General features: G+C 45.1%; 1 protein-coding gene across 1 annotated transcript in view; it reads left to right on the top strand.

Annotated features, from left to right (window-relative positions):
- Positions 1–18537, top strand: part of DAAM1 (dishevelled associated activator of morphogenesis 1) — a 181486-nt gene that overhangs the window by 153119 nt on the left and 9830 nt on the right. Inside the window, exons 18-22 of the mRNA XM_065403022.1 lie at positions 9562–9646; positions 12413–12519; positions 13603–13691; positions 15651–15819; positions 17805–17912. Of these exons, the coding sequence (XP_065259094.1) occupies positions 9562–9646; positions 12413–12519; positions 13603–13691; positions 15651–15819; positions 17805–17912 (558 nt within the window). The remainder of the gene's footprint in view (positions 1–9561; positions 9647–12412; positions 12520–13602; positions 13692–15650; positions 15820–17804; positions 17913–18537) is intronic.

Here is an 18537-nt window from a genome sequence, read left to right on the forward strand (position 1 = left end):
GATAGGGACTATGTTTGCCTTTTACCAGTCCTCTGTGATCTCACCCGTCCTCAATGGCTTCTAGAAGATAATTACTGACTGTTCCAAGATTGCATCTGCTAGTTCCCCAAGGATGAATGTCATCAGGCCCTGCCAGCTTGAATACATCTAACTTTATCTAAATATTCTTCAACCTGTTCTTCCCTATATTGGCCTGAGTTCCTTCCCCCTTATTGTTAATATTAAATTAAATTAATTAATGGAGATGGCCTATCTCCTAGAACTGGAAGGGACCTTGAAACATCGAGTCCAGCCCCCTGCCTTCGCCAGCAGGACCAAGTACTGATTTTGCCATAGATACCTAAGTGGCCCCCTCAAGGATTGAACTCACAACCCTGGGTTTAGCAGGCCAATGCTCAAACCACTGAGCTATCCCTCCCCCCAATATTAATTGTTGAGTATCTGGTCACCATTAACCTTTTCAGTGAAGACTGAAGCAAAATAGGCATTAAACACCTCAGCCTTCTTGATGTCATCAGTTACTAGCAATCCTTCCCCGCTAAGCAAAGGACCTACATTTTCCTTTGTCTTTCTCTTGCTCATAATGTATTTAAAATACTCTCTGGCCACATTCCTAGCAAGTCAAGACCCAGGGCCTGGGTGGAAGCCTCCAGAATCAGAATGCCTGTCATGTGCAGGCAGAGGGAGCGCTAGCAGTGGAGTTGATGTGCCATTTTCCTCCCATTGTGGGATCTTCCTTGTATAATATCTGCAAGTTAAGGAGAGGAAAACACCCAACCCCAATCTCTCTGCTTTCCTTTGCTGGTGAGCTCCACTGGCTAGCTTCTTTAGTCTCCCAGCCTCCTTCATCTCACCAACCCCATGTCTATAGGTAAGAGTAAATAAAAATAATGCTTCAGAAAAGGGGAGGCTTATTTTCCTTTTAAAATTATGCAATACCTTTTTAAAACAAAAAAACCACAAAAAAAACCTGTGGTTAATTTTCACTGGCGTGCATTTCTTCAGTGTATCCTAGATGTCTCACTTTGTCCTGGAGACAAGTTAACTCTCAGTACAGCAAGCTGTATGTAAACCTTTGCATTTTAAATGTCGTCTTTTTTTCCCCATGGCTATTTGCTGCCTCATCTCCAAAGATTTGCTTTAAAAAAGGGGGACGCGGGAAAGAAATGTTAACTCAGAATAAGCTCGAAAAGGGGTGGGAAAATTATAGAATAAAAAGTCTCATCATTGAGGAAATTTCCCTAAACAGGGCACTTTAAAGGAAAATAACTTAACATTTAGAAAGTTGGGTGCATCACTCCCTGACAAGTTAAGTTGATTGTGTTTGCATTCTGAACTGGCTTTGGCCCCAGTTTAATTAAGCATTTAAGCATGTGCTTATTTTTAAGCACATGAATGGTCCTTTTGACTTTGTTTGGGGCTACTCACATATTACATTTTAAAGCATATTTTTAAGGGCCTTGCTCAATCAGGACCTCAGTTTGTTTTTCTAACAAGTCTTCCCCCCTCCATTATGGAGCTGGTGAGGAACCAGTAGCCCCTGTTCTTCATAACCTACCCACCCTCTCATTAAACTGGTAACGAGGGCAGTGCAGCAAGCTAGCTGATTCCCCTCTTCATGGGAAGTGACCTGAGCCTGACTGGGGACTATGGTGTTCTCTTCATGCCTCTGACACTGGTTTCCTCTGTGGCCTTGGACAGTCACATAACTTGCCTGCCTCAGTTTCCCCTTCTGTAAGATTGGCTTAAATATTCTCATCTCCCTAATAGGATGTGTTAAATATTAGTTAATAATTGTAAATTGGTTTGACTGGAAAACACCAAATAGTCTTACGAACAGGGGAATGCTGTGGTCTTTTGTGGGAATTTTTAAACTACAGTATATATATATTTTTTATATTCTCCTTAATGTGAGAAGTGAAATAAGCCAAAAATAGACACTTGGCAGATCCAAATAGACCTTATTTGCTAAAATGGGCTGTTTGATGTTTCCTTAACCTTCAGCCTGCAGTTAAGTACAGCCTGGACTCTGTGTGCTGGACAATAGTAGTTCTGTAGCGGAGAGGTAATTTGACCTGGTGTGAGCTTTTACTGAGCTTGAAGGACAGGCCTGTCTTTGACTGACTGCGTGAGTTTGGTGCCTGTTTTCAATTTAATGACACAGGAGGACAAGCCCCTCTAACATGCCGACATTTTACTTCACAGCGTGTTTGGAGAGGCTTGTGGGGTTTATGCAACGGTAACTTTCAGAGCTTCGGTAGCAGCCCTAGGGTTGATCCTGCAAACCTTTGCTTCTGTAAGTAGTGAAGCCAGTAGAATTACAGTAGCAAGCGCTATGCTCAGCAGTAAGGCCCAGATCTTCAAAGATATTTAGGTGCCCAATTCCTGTTGAAATCAGTGCGAGTTCGGCGCCTCGGTACCTTTGAGGATCTGGGCCCAAGTGTTTGCCGCATCAAGGCCCATGTTAAGTTATTTGTTCAGCACCATAAAGCTACACGACTCTTTACAAGCAGGGGAGAAATCAGGTCCCTGCCCCTTAAAGCTTGCAGACTGCTTACTCTTAACACAAAATGGATGAGAGGAAGGAGGGCCTTGCAAAGAGGGATGGCCTTGCGGTGAAGGCACTGCACAGGATGTCCCAGTGTTTAGTGCACTAGCGTGAGACTTTGGAGCTCTAGGTTCAACTCCCTGCTCTGCCACAGATTTCTTGTGTGATCTTGGGCAAGTCACTTAGCCTCTGTGTGCCTCAGTTCCCTATCTGTAAAATGGGGATCATAGCATTGCCCTGCCTCTTAGGTATTGTAAGGACAAATTCGTGCACTTTGTTCTACGGTGTATTGTGTGAACCTAGAGAGAGTTACTTAGTTGTCTCACAGTGAATGCTGTCCTGTTTCTGTATCTGTGGAACACCAGTAGAAGGTTGTTTTTTTGTTTTTGTTTTTTTTTGTTTGTTTGTTTTTTTGGAGTTTTGCATGTGAAAAGATTGCACGGTCAGCTCTTCATTTAGCCTATACATTTGTAAGCTAAACAGCCATTGTCTGGTTTGCAGCATGGAAAGATTACGGCTGGCTAGATACTTTATCTCTCTCTCTCGATGTTTGCTTGCTTTTCTTGTTTTGGGAGAAATTACTGCTTAGTGAGATCACTGGATTTTCCTCAAACTAGTAATGTAACATGGACATATTTTTGACATTGCTTTTTTTAGTATAGCTCAAAGCCTGCTGATGTCAATGCATTTTGGGTCTCTTTCAACAAGCCACCACATCACAGCTTCTGCTCTGGTCAGGTTTTTCTAGTGCAGGAGGCATGTAGTGTGTTTTGTAAGATGCAAATGAATACTTTAGTGTGTGTGTTTCTAAGTCTTGTGTAGGTGAATGGCTGGTTTTGTTTCTCTCCTCTGCGAGCCGGTGTCAAGCATGTTTCTTAATTGAATGTGGCTTTTCAAGAGGGTGCGCCTCTTTCAATGCCGAATTTGTTTTTTCCTTTCACACTTATTAGGTTCTCCATTCGCCTCTGCAAAGCCGCCCCAAATACCCTGCATTGGTCAAGCTTGTGAGCTGTCACTTTGCATCTCTCAGTTGCGGGGTTTAAATCCCCGTGACAGCAAATACTGTGACCCAGTTCCTCTCAGACGGTTTGCGTTCGACAGCTGCTGCCAGCAGTGATCATTATTGTGGCTATAGATAAGCTTGTAGCTTTCACTGGCCTCTTTCCCATCAAATTGTCTGAGAAGTTGTTTAATTCCAGCACTGGGTGATTTCTCTCTCAAGATATTAAGAAACACTCTAGTTCTAAGAAGCGTTGCAATTCTTGGCATTCATTTTGGGTCACTTCTGGGAAAAGTTTTTAAACTTGACATATAATGAACAGGCTTTATGGAAAGTCCGTAGTAGAACTCCGGTTCAGATAGGGCCCAAGATGGTTGTGATGAAAATTTAATTATTGACTATTGGCTGAACAGTGACCTACATGGCATCAGTTGTTGGTCTCTGCCCAGGCTCCCATGCATGGGTGTAAAACCAGCTCTATGTAGTCACCTAGAAAATGCACTGTTACACCTGGCACTAATCATGACCCTTGTGGGTAGTCTGCTGGAAAACCAGGGGCTAGCTGGGTAAGGAGACTGAGCTGTGTGTTTCTCCCTAGAGGTGGTACCTCACAGGTCCAGAATAGGGATCACTGGTGCAGGGTGAGGGAAGGTGGCATTGCCACGTTCCAGGCCACGCTTTTGGTTTAAATTCAGTCTTCGGTGATCTTGGTATAGGCCAGACTGACCTGGTAACTGGCCAAGTCAGAGGGGTTGGATGTGTTAGAACATGAAACCACCCAGAAGACCACTGCAGTTCCCTGCCTTCTTGTTCTGTCATCTGGTAGACTGACCGTTCAGTGGAGCTAGTGCGTTTGTTTCTGGGAGCGGGTGTAAAGCTTTTTGATGTGACACCAGTCTGCCTGGGGGCCACTTAACCATCTACAAAGCCAGAGGGACAGGGCTGCTCCCTGGCAGGAGTGAAGCTAACATAGTGGCCCTCAAGTTAAGCTTCAGGAGAGGACAAGATCGCCAACCCCATTGGGACTGATCAAAGTAAGGGAGCGGTTGCATTTCTATGTCCTCCAGAGAAAACCATTCTATAGTTTTGTCATATGAAACCAATGATTTCATGCCTGTTTCAGCCTTTGAATCGCTTGCAGACCACAAGCAGCATAAGCCTTGTCCAACTGTTTGAGGCGATGCAGTGAGATTTCATTGGCGCAACAAGCTATGCAAGTGTGACCGAAGTGTATAATCCTAAATAAACAAACCCACTGGACCCTGCAGGTCTGATTATCTCAGTCTTGGCCCTTATCGCCATAGCATCCGAGCATCCTGCAGGCGTGGGTGTGTCTGTCCTCACTGCAGCCCTGTGAGGACAGGGAAGTGCTATCCCCATTTGACAGATGGGGAACTGAGGCCCAGGTGACTTGCCCAAGATCACACAGGAAATCTGTGTTTGAAATGGGAATTGGAGCCAATTCTCCTCAGTCCCAGCCAGGTCCGCTAGGCCATCCTTCCTCCCCTGCTAGATGTCTGTCCGAAACAGGGAGGATACACATAGGATAAGGCTGCATGTTGCTGCAGGTGTGACCTCCTGTGTCCATTTAACAGCAGTACCCAGGCCTTCTGTGGTGGCAGGTTTCGATGTGGGCACCGCACGGTGCCATCACTGCTCTCTTCCCCCTTTTCTCCCCAGGTCAGGCACCATTTTTCCTCCTCGTTTTTGGACGAGCTCTCTTATGATGCCCTTGTATTGTGGGCATTGGTGTCGAAAGTAAAGGAGAACTGAATAGTATAGAATAAAACTGAGCTTAAAGTGAACTTTGAGCAAATACCTTCAGGACTTTTTTTTTTCCTGACTCTTCTTATGGTTACCACAAGAAAAAATCTCTTGTGGGATCCCATCAAACTGTTTGTCCTGTTCCATTGAGATAATGTTATAAATGGCTATTCTCAATGCAGTAGACTCTGATTAGTACTACTCTTGACCTGTAATATTATGCAGTCATAGATTTTTTTTTTTTAAGGTTGGAAGGGACTGTTGTGATCATCTTGTCTCTCCATCTGCATAACGCAGGCCATAGGCTAGAGGAATTATTTGAAAAGAACATCAGGGTGAAAATCTGGCTCCACTGAAGTCAATGGCAAAACTTCCTTGACTTCAGCTGGGGCAGGATTTCACCCCCAATCTTGAAATCTTAAAGATTCAAAGTAATGGAGAATCCTTCACCTCCCGTGATAGATTATTCCAATGGGCCATTGCCCTTACTGTTTAAATCAAAATGTGCCTTCCTATTTGAATGTTTGTAGCTTCAACTTCTAGTGATCAGATTTTGTTATGTCTTTGTTTGCTAAATTAGAGGACTCTCTACTATCAGAAATCTTCTCCCAGTGTGAGTACTTATAAGCCACTATCAAGTCACCTCTTGATCTTCTTTTTGATAAGCTAAATAGACTGAACTTAAGTCTCTTTAAAGTAGTGATATTCAGACCTCAGTGGTTCAGCTAGGCCTCTGAAGAAGTGAGTTTTTTACCCACGAAAGCTTATGCCCAAATAAATCTTTAAGGTGCCACCAGACTCCTCGTTGTTTATATAGGCCTTCAATCATTCTTGTGGCTCTTTTCTGAAATCTGTCCAATATTCCAACATCCTTTTTGAAGCATGAACACCAGTTTCCAGTAATGGTCTCAAGAATGCCTTATACAATTGCAACAAATAATACTTCTCATTAATAGATCCGGTTAATTAAGCACAATTGGCTGTTTTCAAACGTTAACTTGGTTGGGGTTTTTTTTTAAAGACTCTTTCTGTGTATATAGAAGTAGTTCTCTATTTTTAACAATGTTTTTTGAATCCTAAGAATTCAGACAATTTCCCCCCAAATGAGCAAATTCTATTTCTGAAAATGCATTGTAGTTATTTTTGCACAGGAATACCAAAATGATTGTTTGCTAAATTATTTGCTGTAACCGTTGTGCAGCTAAACCACTGCCATGCTTTGGTTAGGAGTTGATTTCATGTGCAGCTGAATGTGGTATTTATTCACTCAGGGTGTAATTCGCTCTGTGTGCAGGGGGCTAGCATGATGCCCATGCACCACTCAAATCCTGTTTAAGCCCATAGGGATGATGGTTAGAATAATTTTACAATTGGAAAAGTGTGTTTGGTCAGTCTCGCATAACTTGTAAATAAACAGCGGAACGGATTGTGCTCAAACTTTACCAGGGGCAGGGGTGGGAAATGACTTTCAGGCAGAGAGACTGCATAGACAATAAGTGCAAGAAAGTGAATTTTTCAGTAGATTGGCGTGTGTGAAACCCGGGGAATTACAATGCTGACTTTAACCATCACTACCAGCTCCTGATACTGTAACATGTGCAAGTTCTGTTGTTTTTTTTCTTGTGTGACTTCACCCTATAACACGGTCTTTTGTAGGCATACATTTAAAGAGAAACAGGGGCTGTGCTCTTCAAACCAAGGCTAAATGAGGTGGAATCCAGACAAAGCCTCGGAGGGTGCTAAGAGCACACAAATAGACACAGTGTCAAAAATAAAACAGCCCTGGCGTTCCAATAATATGCAAATGCCATGCTCACTCCCTGGAATGAACACCCTTTCATTAACTCTACAGAGGGGGGTGTTTTCCGTTTGCATCTAAATTATTCCATCCAACATAATGCAAAATAAGAGAAGCAAGCAAAGCCCTCCCAGCGAGCTGGGTGGGGAGGTTTGCAGAGGCATTTAGCCCTAATCAGTGGCTGGAGGAACCAAGAAGGAGGAGCTGAATGTGGTCTAGGTTTTGTTGTTGTTTTGTTTTGTTCCTCTTCCCCTCCACCAATCCCTTGACTGAAGTGGGGCTAGGATTTCATCCAAAGTGCCTAGATTCTGTGTTGATTGGTGCTAAATCAATACCTGATGTAGGGAGCATAGCAAATGATTTTTTTTTACTTGTTGTTCTGCATTTGCCTACGTTTTCAGAAGGGATTAATGGCTTGTCTATGTGGAGAGTTCGGCTGTGAATCTACAGCGCACTAGCCTGCTAGGCACTAACTGGCCCTGTGGACCATGCTGCTGTGCACTAAACAGTCCATAGTGAGCTCTGGCATACAGCTGTTTGGAAACAGGAGTGCTGTAGCAGGGTCCACATGGAGGCTTAATGTGCAGTAAACTAGTACGGTAGAGTCCCACCCTGGCTTGCCGCACATGAACTCTCCATGTAGACAAGCCCTAGTAATTTTGGGTGCCTCCATTGTTTGGTTTCCAGCCTGAGACACAGCGAAAGGGATTGATTTTCAAAACCCGCTGAGCCCTTGTTCTCTGGAAATCAAGCAGTTGGGTGTCTCGAGTTGGGCACCCGAAAATGGAGACACCCAGAATGACTAGTTACGGCTGAAAATTTCAGCTCTTGTTTTTTAGGTTGTTTCATTTTTAATAGACTCCAACCTGAGGTTGTCTGTTGTCAGTGGAAGTGGAAGAAGTAAATTAAACCTCAAGAAGATGTTAAGGGGCAGCAAAAGTTTGCTAATTTCCACACACAATTTGTCCAATAATCACGTGAAAATAATAATAATGAGCCAAATCCAGAGGTCCTGACTTAGTCAAACTCCCATTAAAGTCGATGGAGAAATTGCCTGAGTCAGTGTAACCAACTGGTGAGTTTCAGGTCCCTGTCTGTACCCGATCCACAGAGGATATGAGTATATTACAGCCCCATCTAGGAAACACTGACTCTTTAGCTCAAACTGTAGCAGCTCATGCTGTTGGTTCTGGAAGTCAATCCCCAGTGTGTCGGCCAAGATGGCGGCTGTCACATCAGGACCTTAACATTTGGCTCCGTAAAAAAGAAATGAATTGCAGTGTTACAGCTATAACAGTCGGTGTAGCGTTTTTTTAAAAAAAGTGTGGCTGACAAAAACACACAATTTCAGAGAACATTCCCAGGCCACTTTGCAGCAGGAGGAAGGGTAAATATCACCAGATCTCCTCTTTGGCTGTGAAGATCGATCTTCTACAGCAGGGGTCGGCAACCTTTCAGAAGTGGTGTGCCAAGTCTTCATTTATTCACTCTAATTTAAGGTTTTGTGTGCCAGTCGTACATTTTAACCTTTTTAGAAGGTCTCTTTCTATAAGTCTATAATATATAATTAAACTATTGTTGTATGTAAAGTAAATAAGGTTTTTAAAATGTTTAAGAAGTTTCATTTAAAATTAAATTAATATGCAGAGCCCCCCGGACCGGTGGCCAGGACCTGGGCAGTGTGAGTGCCACTGAAAATCAGCTCGTGTGCCGCCTTCAGCACGCGTGCCATAGGTTGCCTACCCCTGTTCTACAGCTTTACATGGGCTTCCAAACTATCTGGTCCTGTAACCTAATGAGCCTTGACTGTGCTGCATCATTGCCTCCATGGAGTCCAAGGTGGAGTACGTACAATGGAGTGATTGACCAAGGCCAGGGGTGCGGAATGGACTGAAAGGGAGGATTTTAACTAGAAACACTTTCCTTAGCAATCTTACTCCTATCAAATTGCCAATTTTGAACATGGTAACTGGCCAAATAATAAGTGTCTGCTGAAAAACAACCAGGTCATAATAAGCCAAAGGGAGGAAGGTATTATTCACCTCCACTCTCCTTCTGTGTCACTCATGGCATGGAATAGAAGAGCAGTCTTGTTATTCAGGTGTTAAATTATATAATGGGATGAAACTAACCTTTCTTTCCAGCTTGCATTGCCCTCCCCTTGACCTTGTAATATGAGGAATTCGACAGCAGTGAGTAGAACAGAAGAGGGTCCTGCTTGGATCCCTTGACCTGATCTCTGACTCTTGCATAAGGCCCTGAGGGAAGTTCAGATCTGCAGAAACGATTTGCCGTATTGTCGAGGAGTGCGCTTGGGTTACTGGAGGAGTCTTGCCTAAATTGTCCAGGCAAAACAACATCATGAAGAACCAGTGCTGATAACGCAACTACTAGGCTGTATTTTATGTGTGAATAACACTCTTCTGAACATCCATTTATTTCATTTCCCAGGCTGAAATTATCAAATGATGAAATCAAACGTGCAATTTTAACAATGGATGAACACGAGGACCTGCCGAAAGACATGTTAGAGCAGGTGGGTGACGGAAGCTTACTGTCATGCATATTGTTGTTAGTATTGGATGCCTTTCAAAATAAGACAGACTTGTGACAGATTCATGAACGGTAGCTTTAAAATAACTCCGATTTGTGACACAGAGATGAGCTTGTCCGCACAGCCTTTACAACACCTTTGCTCTCCAAAGCAGAGGATGTGCCACTCAGCAAACGTGCAAAACGTGACCTAAACAGTATTTACTGATCGTGTTTTCATAACCACAAACCCTTGTGCTCAGATCTCAGCAATGCATTTGACATCATAGGGGATGGCTCAGTCCAATCAACAGTTTGCTGTTGCTAGACAAAATCCCAGTTTCTGGACATAGAGCAGATGAGGGGTCTCCTCCATCAGTGCTATTCCAGTTTTAGGCTTCTATCACTCCTTTTGAAACCAACGGAGTTACGCTGGTGCATAGCTGGAGCAGTGAGTCTGGCCCCAGAGCCTTTCCTCGCAGTGCTCTTTTGCAGGTTCCCGGAGCTAGGGCTCACGTTGGTATGCAGAGCATGAAGATGACATTCTGTTAAAGCTAAAACTCGCAAGGGTAGATTCATTGTGACATCTGTGCACGCCATGTTACTTCCATAGGAATCTGATTAGTCACTGGGACTCCCAGCCCATGAATGCTGTCAGGCAATGTTGCCGTGATCTTGATTTCTTTATTGATTGAACTCCTACAGGGCGCTTGGAGCCTTCGCAAACAAACCAGACACAAGGCTCCAGCTCCTTGGAGTAAGTGCTTTCATTCAGATCAGTGACACACAGTACATGGGGTGCGGTGGAGGTAGGAATTAGAAGTGAATCAGAAGGAAAGGCTTGTTATTTCTTAATAGAGGTGGGGCAGATGCCCCTCCTTGGTGTGATTTTATTTAAAGAGCCGTTTTATAAAAGCAGCAGGCACCAGAGTGCGGTGATGCTGCCTGACTAACATCACCACACCTAGGGCCAAGCTGTCCGTGTGGGAGGGCAGCTCCGCACCCCGGAGTGCCTCCTTGCTTGAGCAGTGTTGTCTCCGGGGGACTCTAGCTCTGCCGGATCGATTCACTCCGGGCAGCAATGTGAAATGATGGGTTTATGTATGCCTTTAAAAAGTAAGGGCCATTGGTTTAGCCAAACGGGCAGAATTCAAATGGCGAGTCAAGAGTCTTGGTCTTGCTGTGAACCCTTAGTCAGCCAGCTGGGGAACTGCCTGCTCTGGAGATATCCCCGGCTGGCAGCTCCCTGCCTTCCCAGGCAAAAGGGGGCACAGCTTTAGCACTCCTGTCCAGTCCCTAGGGGCTGCAGGCAGCTGGCGGTAATTGAGAGCGGCTCTGTGTTGGTTTATTCTCGTTGGAATTTCCTGAGGGCTGAAGGTTTCGTGCCCAGGTGCACTGCTGGTGTTCATGTGGGAAGGCACGTCATCTGCCAGCCTGGCACAGGGTCTCCTAGCCAGCCAGAGATGGTAGCGAGTCACTTGCAATAGGAGAGCTTAGCATCAGTGAGGGGTTCAGGGCTGCCGTAAGCTGGCGGCTGCTTTGACCAGTTGTGGGCATGTAACTTTAACCGGAGGAGACGACACCAGGGCTGCAAGCTCCCCCGCGTGTTTTCCTTTGCCCGCCAGCATCGCCTCCCTCTCACTCCAGTTCAGCTTCAATCAGCTGTTCCTTATCCAGGAGCTGATTTCAGCCAAGCACTAGTGAGGTGGGTGGTGCATTGACAGCAGATTGAGGGCTGCCTTCCCGGCAGTACCGAAGAGGCACTGATCTACGTTCTAGCCAACTCAGCGTCTGAGCTAAAATACCGGAGTTCTAATCCCAGCTCTGACATTAAATTGCTGAGATACCTTGGGCATCTCCGGGGAAATAAACAAAGAGCTATCGGCTGTCTGTAAAACAGAGATAATACTTCTACCTCCCAGAGCAGAGTTGGGAGGATTAATTAGCTGGAATATAATTTGCAAGTAAAAACACCCTGATGGCAACCAGGGCTGGCTAGAAAACAAGAATTCCATTTTCTGAAAAGTTTTGAGATTTGTTATCATGGGGCTAAGACCTTTCGAAACTTTTTTCATGGAAAAAGCACACGAGAGCGAGAGAGAGAGAGAGAGAGACACCCCGAATAGCTTGGTGATGACACTCCCCTGGAAAGTGGGAGACCCAGAAATCCCTGCTCTGGATCAGGCAGAATCAAGACGTGAATTTGAGTCATCCACATCCTATTGTGGGCTCTTGAATAGTTTGGGGTGGTTCTCGCTCTCTGTTGCATTCTGGACCTGAGAAACTTTCCCAGTGAAATGTTCATTGACACGACTATGTTTCCATGAAACATTTTGGTTTCAACACAACTGCATTTTTGCGGGGGGTAATGTCTTGTCTAAATTTTTTCAACCATTTTTAGTTCTTCCTTTTGATCTGACCACTAGGAAATTTCAGAACCACTGTGCTGCCATCTAAAATAATTGTATTATAACAGACTGGGTGAAGATTCAGCTTAGCCGGTGTAAAATCAAACCATATGTCCAGGGCATGGTGGAAAGTATTGAACAGTAATGTGTGTGTGGGAAACGGCAGACATTCAGTATTTCCTAGGCAAACTGTAATAGCTCCATATTGCGCCCTCTGTACGTGGGGGAGGTTTGGGGGTGAAAGTAGACACCGCAATGTTTCATTTTCTATTCATTTGTTAATGAAGCCAAAGCCCCATTATAAGAAAGGGACTGCATAAAAACAAGTGTCGGTCTCGTGTCTAAATTGTGTTTCCTTTTAGCTCCTGAAATTTGTTCCTGAGAAAGCCGACATTGACCTTCTGGAGGAGCACAAACATGAATTAGATCGCATGGCCAAGGCTGACAGGTTCCTCTTTGAAATGAGCAGGTATGCTTGAATCTACCAGCTGCAGAATGTCAGCAGGTTACACACCAGACCTATTGGAATGGCAGCTGAGCAGATTAGTCACAGGGCTTCTATAAAATATTTAGATAAATGAGCTAGATAATCTTGTGTAATGCAGCTGGGGAGTCTAATGAGGCCTGGCTTGAAAATCCACTTGGATATTTTTATTTATTTTGCGGCTCACATACACATGTGTGAGCCTGTTGCCTTGCTGCCCTGGGGATAAATTAGGAACTTCCATCTGCAGCCTTCATCTCCCAGTGCTGAATGTTTAAAGCTAGAACTCTCTGCAGAGAGTGTGGTTAAGAGTAGAGAGCACTGTCCAAATTATGCAAGACAGGAGCAATTTTCCTTTTTCTGTACTGTGGGCCAGATTCTCAGCAGGTATAAAACAATACAACTCTCACGGATTTAAACCAGCTGAAGCTCTGGCCCTCTGTCCAGAAATTTTTACCATTAACTGTAAAGTTTGCATTACCTAGAGGGGAAAAAAAAACCCTAGCAAACGCTGCTGCATTTTCAGGACCTATGAACATAAGCTTTGCCATGCTGGCAAAGATCTTCAAGCCAACAGATCCCAAAGCGTTGCCTCCAGCAGCGATGTACCTTTAATGCTTCAGAGGAACTTGGCTAACTGTAGAGGCCAGCTTTTTTGATACTGAAGGTTGCAGGTTCCACATAGCTGGTAGCTGTGTTGTCTGTCTGTCTATGCAGCTATAGCCCATTACAAACGTACTGAGGACTCGGTTCAGGGGAGCATCTCTGTTCAGGACAGCTCATGAGCACATGCTTAAGTGAATTCAATGGGACTGAAATCCGTATTTAAAGTTAAGCAAGTGGTGATGTAATGTCCTGAAGGGGGATGGACTTAAGCATGCGTTTACCTGGCTTGGGGCCTAAGAGATGGCAGTTTAAGGCATCATCTTTTCTGTCCCACTACAGTTCAAAGAGAAAGGTGCTCTCAAGGTCAAATTGGCCCTTCCTATCTGCAGCTGTGAATAGTGGAGTGGCTGTGTCCTGTCGGTAGCAAACGAATTTCAATGTCTGCATCTTTTACTCTGACAGGATAAATCACTATCAGCAAAGGCTGCAGTCCCTTTACTTCAAAAAGAAGTTTGCGGAGAGAGTTGCAGAAGTTAAGCCCAAGATTGAATGTAAGTTAATGGGGATTTTGTTGTTTTTATTGGTTTGCTAGAAAGCTTTTGCTGATGTGTCAAGTATTCCCCAATTTTCACATCATTCATAAAGCCCAGATTCACTCAATGTATTCTTCTCAATAAAACCAAACATGTTTGTGTCTAGCAAGGCCCTGGAATCCAGAAATGAAAATCTGTTTCTAAACAGAAATATTTTCCCTCCTGATGCACTGGAGTATTGATTTGTTATTGTAGCGTTGCCCTTGTCAGTTTGGTTTTTTAAATGGGGAGGGGGAGAACTGAGGTTTTTATCTCAAAACTAAATATACCTAAGCTATATATACGAAGAGGGAGAGGTCAGATTTTGGATGTATTGGTATCGACAGGATTGCTTTAAGGAAGAAGTGATTATTAATACTTTCAAATGTTTTACGATATTATTTAGAATAGCTTGAATTCATCAACCCCAACAGGTGGTTGTCAAGCTGGTTGGAGTAGCTCACGAATGTGGGTGCCAACCTCAGGGCAGCCTGTTACAAGCCAGGGCCCAAATACCAAACTGGTTGTGTGATCTATACTTAGGGTACGTCTACACTACCCGCTGGATCAGCGGGTTGTGATCGATCTATCGGGGATTGATTTATCGCGTCTAGTGTAGAAGCGATAAATTGATCCCCGATCGCTCTGCCATCGACTCCTGCACTCCACCGCAGCGAGAGGCGGAAGCGGGGTCGACGGGCGAACGGCGGCAGTTGACCCCGCGCCGTGAGGACGTGAGGTAAGTCGACCTAAGATACATCGACTTCAGCTACACTATTCTCGTAGCCGAAGTTGCGTATCTTAGGTCGATTCCCCCATCCCATCCCACCCCACCCCAGTGTAGACCAGGCCTTAGATTTCACGAGCGTGAACTCCTCAAGCATTGTAACAGCCTTAACGTGGAGCCACAGACAGTCCCGTTGGGCACTCGGGACCTGTCTTGACACTTAGGCAAGCCTGCCTTTGTGATAGATGGTCCCTTACACCAAAAATCACAGCAATGCTCTGGTTACTCCCAGTCCCAAAGGACCAGTCACTTACCTCAGGTCAATTGTACCTTAGTTCTCTCACCAAAGCCAACACTTGTAGCCTATTAACTAGGAAAAAGAAATGAGTTATTTACAAGGTTAAAGCAGGTAATGTACACACAGAGATGAGTTACAGTCTTAGGTTTCAAAGGTAATAGAAACGGCTCTAATGTGCAAGCTCTGTATCGCCTTTAGGGCTAAGCCAAGCTAACCAGTTTGGGGGTTCCTTGCTTTTGCTTAGAAAAGTTGCCCTCTCCAAATTTGAAACAGCGCAGTGATACAGATCCTTCGATCAGGGATTTTTATTCCCTTCCCCTAGAGTTCAAAGTGTGATGGGACGAGGGTTTGTGCAAGTCTCCTCTTCCTGGGCACGGGGGGAGCGATCAACGAAGTCTTTTGTCCACTGATGTTCCACAATGCCTTGTCTGATGTCTATAGGCCTTCTTCGGTTGGGCAGGAGATGACACCTCTTGTGTTAAACTAGTATTTCAGACTTGGTAATGCTTCTCTCCTGACTGTGGGGTTTCCAGTTTCAGAGTTAACACTTCCACAGTTACAAAGCAAACACTAAATATTACCTTATAACAGGTATTACGAGTACAGACAGCAACTCGCAAGCATTTCATAAAGTCCAAACACTAACACATTATCAACTTAACATGTCTTTTAACAATGCTAACACACAGGTGAGCCAGCATGCATTTGTCAGTGCTCAGTGAGGCCGAGGGGCCTTGGCATGAGCTGGCACCTGGTCTGCCAGCATCACAGTGGTAATCTGCAACATTTGGTCTGCAGTTCCAGATAGCTTTTGTTATGGTGGCTTGGTATTTAAAGTAACCATCAAACTAGTCTGTGTGTTATGTATTGCCAGAACCTAACGGCAGCAAAAACATTTTTTCCCCCCTTTTAGCAATCCGCGCTGGCTCAAAGGAGGTGCTTCAGAGTAACAGCCTGAAGCAGTTGTTGGAGGTGGTTCTGGCCTTTGGAAACTACATGAATAAAGGCCAGAGAGGCAATGCCTTTGGGTTCAAAATCGTCAGCCTAAACAAGATTGCAGACACGAAGTCCAGCATTGACAAGTGAGCAGCTCAGCCTGTCGCATCGGTGAAAGTGTTTATGGATTCTGAATAGCTCAGAGGATCCATAAATTACTCCCTTCTTCCTAGGTGTGGGGGGAGCAGTCAGTGTTTCACAATGTCTAATTTGGTTTCAATGGGCCTTCTTGTAAGCAAGACCTAATACCTTCAGTAGAAAGCCAGCGTTTTACACTGGTTCAGCCGTCTGTCCTGTTGGAGTTGCACAGTTACAGAGGTTAACAATGCAAACACTCAATATAACTTTATACCGGGGGATACAGATGTTATCAGTGAGATCAATACGTGCCGCATCCTACAAGCATTTCATCAAATAGTAGCGTTGTAAGAGCGTGTTTATATCAGTTTTAACAATAGTAACACACAGGTGAGCCAGACTTGTTACCTGCTACGCATTTGTCAGTGTTCAGTGAGGCCTTGGGGCCTTGGCATGAGCTGGCACCTGGTCTGCCAGCATCACACTTGCGTTTCTGGGCGTGCTCAAGGATACCTTAGACACCACAGTGGTAGGCACCTAAGAAATCCCTTGGACAGACAGCGACTGTATAATATCAGGGGGTTGAAGAAATGCCATTGAAATGATTCCCACCAGCTACCATGAGTGGGGTGCCTCCGTGTCTCTAGCAGGCTCTGGGAAGGGACATTAGCAGATACTGCAATGGCGGGGCCATTTAGGTTTCATGCACACCTCGTTGTACTGTTCAGTCCGGAGATTGGGGTGGTTGGTCGCTGGGTCCGCTTTGAGTGGAGTATTTTTGCTGCAGGCCTGGGGTGACTTTTGGTCCCTTTCTGTAGAGTTATAGCTCAATTTATAAAATGCACCTGAATACATCGCAGGACACATCCCACACTGGAACCAACACAAGGGATTTTGCTGCCCTGAGCGTCCCTCCAGTGCTGGGCCATGCACCCAGGCCAGAGCTGTGTTGATGGGGCACCCAGGTATCCTGCTGGTGTTGTGGGGAGGGGGCTGTTTGGGAAGCCCCAGCTTCTCTCACACACACCCCAGCCTGTCCTGGGGTGGCAGGTTGGCCAGCCTGGAATTGAACTGGCTCCCAGCTCCAATCACCTCCTGGTGAATGAGGGCTGCTGCAAAGTGCAGGGGCCCCCTCAAAGGGGCTGCAGCTGCCGCCATGCTGGGCAGCTCCCAGATGGTGCAGGGCGCGGTGAGAAGCGGCCAGACTGGAGGCACCCATACAAAAGAACATCCTAAATAAGCAGAGGGGCAGTCTGTGTCTAATGCTGCTGGCACCATACAAAATGTAATAAAACATGCAGTGTTTCCTCTTTGCCAAGAAGCAGAAAGAGGAGGACGCTTCTCTGGACTGTCTCCCTCCAGCCACCCTTTTCAGCAGGTGCTTGAGAGAATCCGTGGGCCCCTTGCCCTGTGACCTAGCTGACAACAGACTTGAACTGTGTTGGACGAGGGGGGAATGATGTTCTAGAGTCTAGTGCCCTCCATTGAGAATCCTTGGTCACCAGCCCCTAGATGTCTGATTGTAGGGACTCCTGGCCTGAGCTCCCCAGTTGACCTTGGCTCCTGGGGAGAGGGAGGCAGCCTCCGTAATAGCCAGACCTGGTAAGAAAGTCTGGTAAGAAATTATAAACCAAAGTCAACACCTGGAATTGCATAGGAAATGGATGCAGTTCCTGGAGCACCGAGGTAACATGTCCACTGCAGCTAATGTTGCCTAACAGGCAAGCAGCCACCTTCTGCACCAGGCCTGGGTGGAGAGCATCAGCCACCTTGGGGGTGGAAGGCAGCTGTTGTTTGACAGTGTGCCCAATGCTACCCAGCCATCAGGACAGGAAGTGAAGAATGCCCTAACTAATTAGAACTTCCAGAAGCATTTAGACACATAGAATATAATGACCAAAGCAAGAATTTGGCCAGGACACTGGGACTAATACCTAACTTCTGAGGCTAGTGACCATTTAATATCTGTAATTTCGTCTTTCTTTTATCATAGGAACATCACCCTTTTGCACTATCTTATAACTGTAGTTGAGAAGAAATATCCCAAAGTCCTCAGTCTTCATGAACAGCTGCGAGACATCCCTCAAGCAGCCAAAGTAAAGTAGGTAGAAGTTAAGGTGGCAACTTTAAACCAACAGAATATTGTACATGCGATAATATTACTGCGTTCTTCTTTGCTTGCGTTTCTTCAGATGAGCTCCCTTCCCCACCACTGTCTGGAATCCACCATTTAGAGAGAAGCAAAAGGCTGTTGACAAAACACACGACAACTGTAGAGGGTTTAAACCCCTGACATAACAGAAAAGAATTGTAAATCTCTTAATTGTGACAAGAGGAGAGCCACTCGGAACAGCCGTGTCCTGTTATGCATACTGCAGAAGCCTTTATACTCCATTTATGAATGTAGACACAATTTTAAAATGAATGAATTTTGTACAAAGATGGGGTTGCAGATATAGGTCAGATATTTAAATGTGAATGCAATGACAATGTCTGCACAAATATGTGTACTCCTTTTTCTGCATGTGGCCCGACTTTAGGGCATGCAAAGCAGGGAGCTGTTCACCCAAGCATGTCTAAACCAATAATGCAAGCCTTGTGGCATCTGCTGCATTCTTTGAAAACGTGGCCCATTGCTTACTAAATTCTGCCCACTCGTTTTTTAAACCAGTTGCAAGTGGTTTGGATTTCTCTATAACCAGACTGAGGCCCTGGTTCAGTAAAGC

Source organism: Emys orbicularis, chromosome 4 (genome assembly GCF_028017835.1).
Source record: "Emys orbicularis isolate rEmyOrb1 chromosome 4, rEmyOrb1.hap1, whole genome shotgun sequence".
Classification (NCBI taxonomy): domain Eukaryota; kingdom Metazoa; phylum Chordata; order Testudines; family Emydidae; genus Emys; species Emys orbicularis.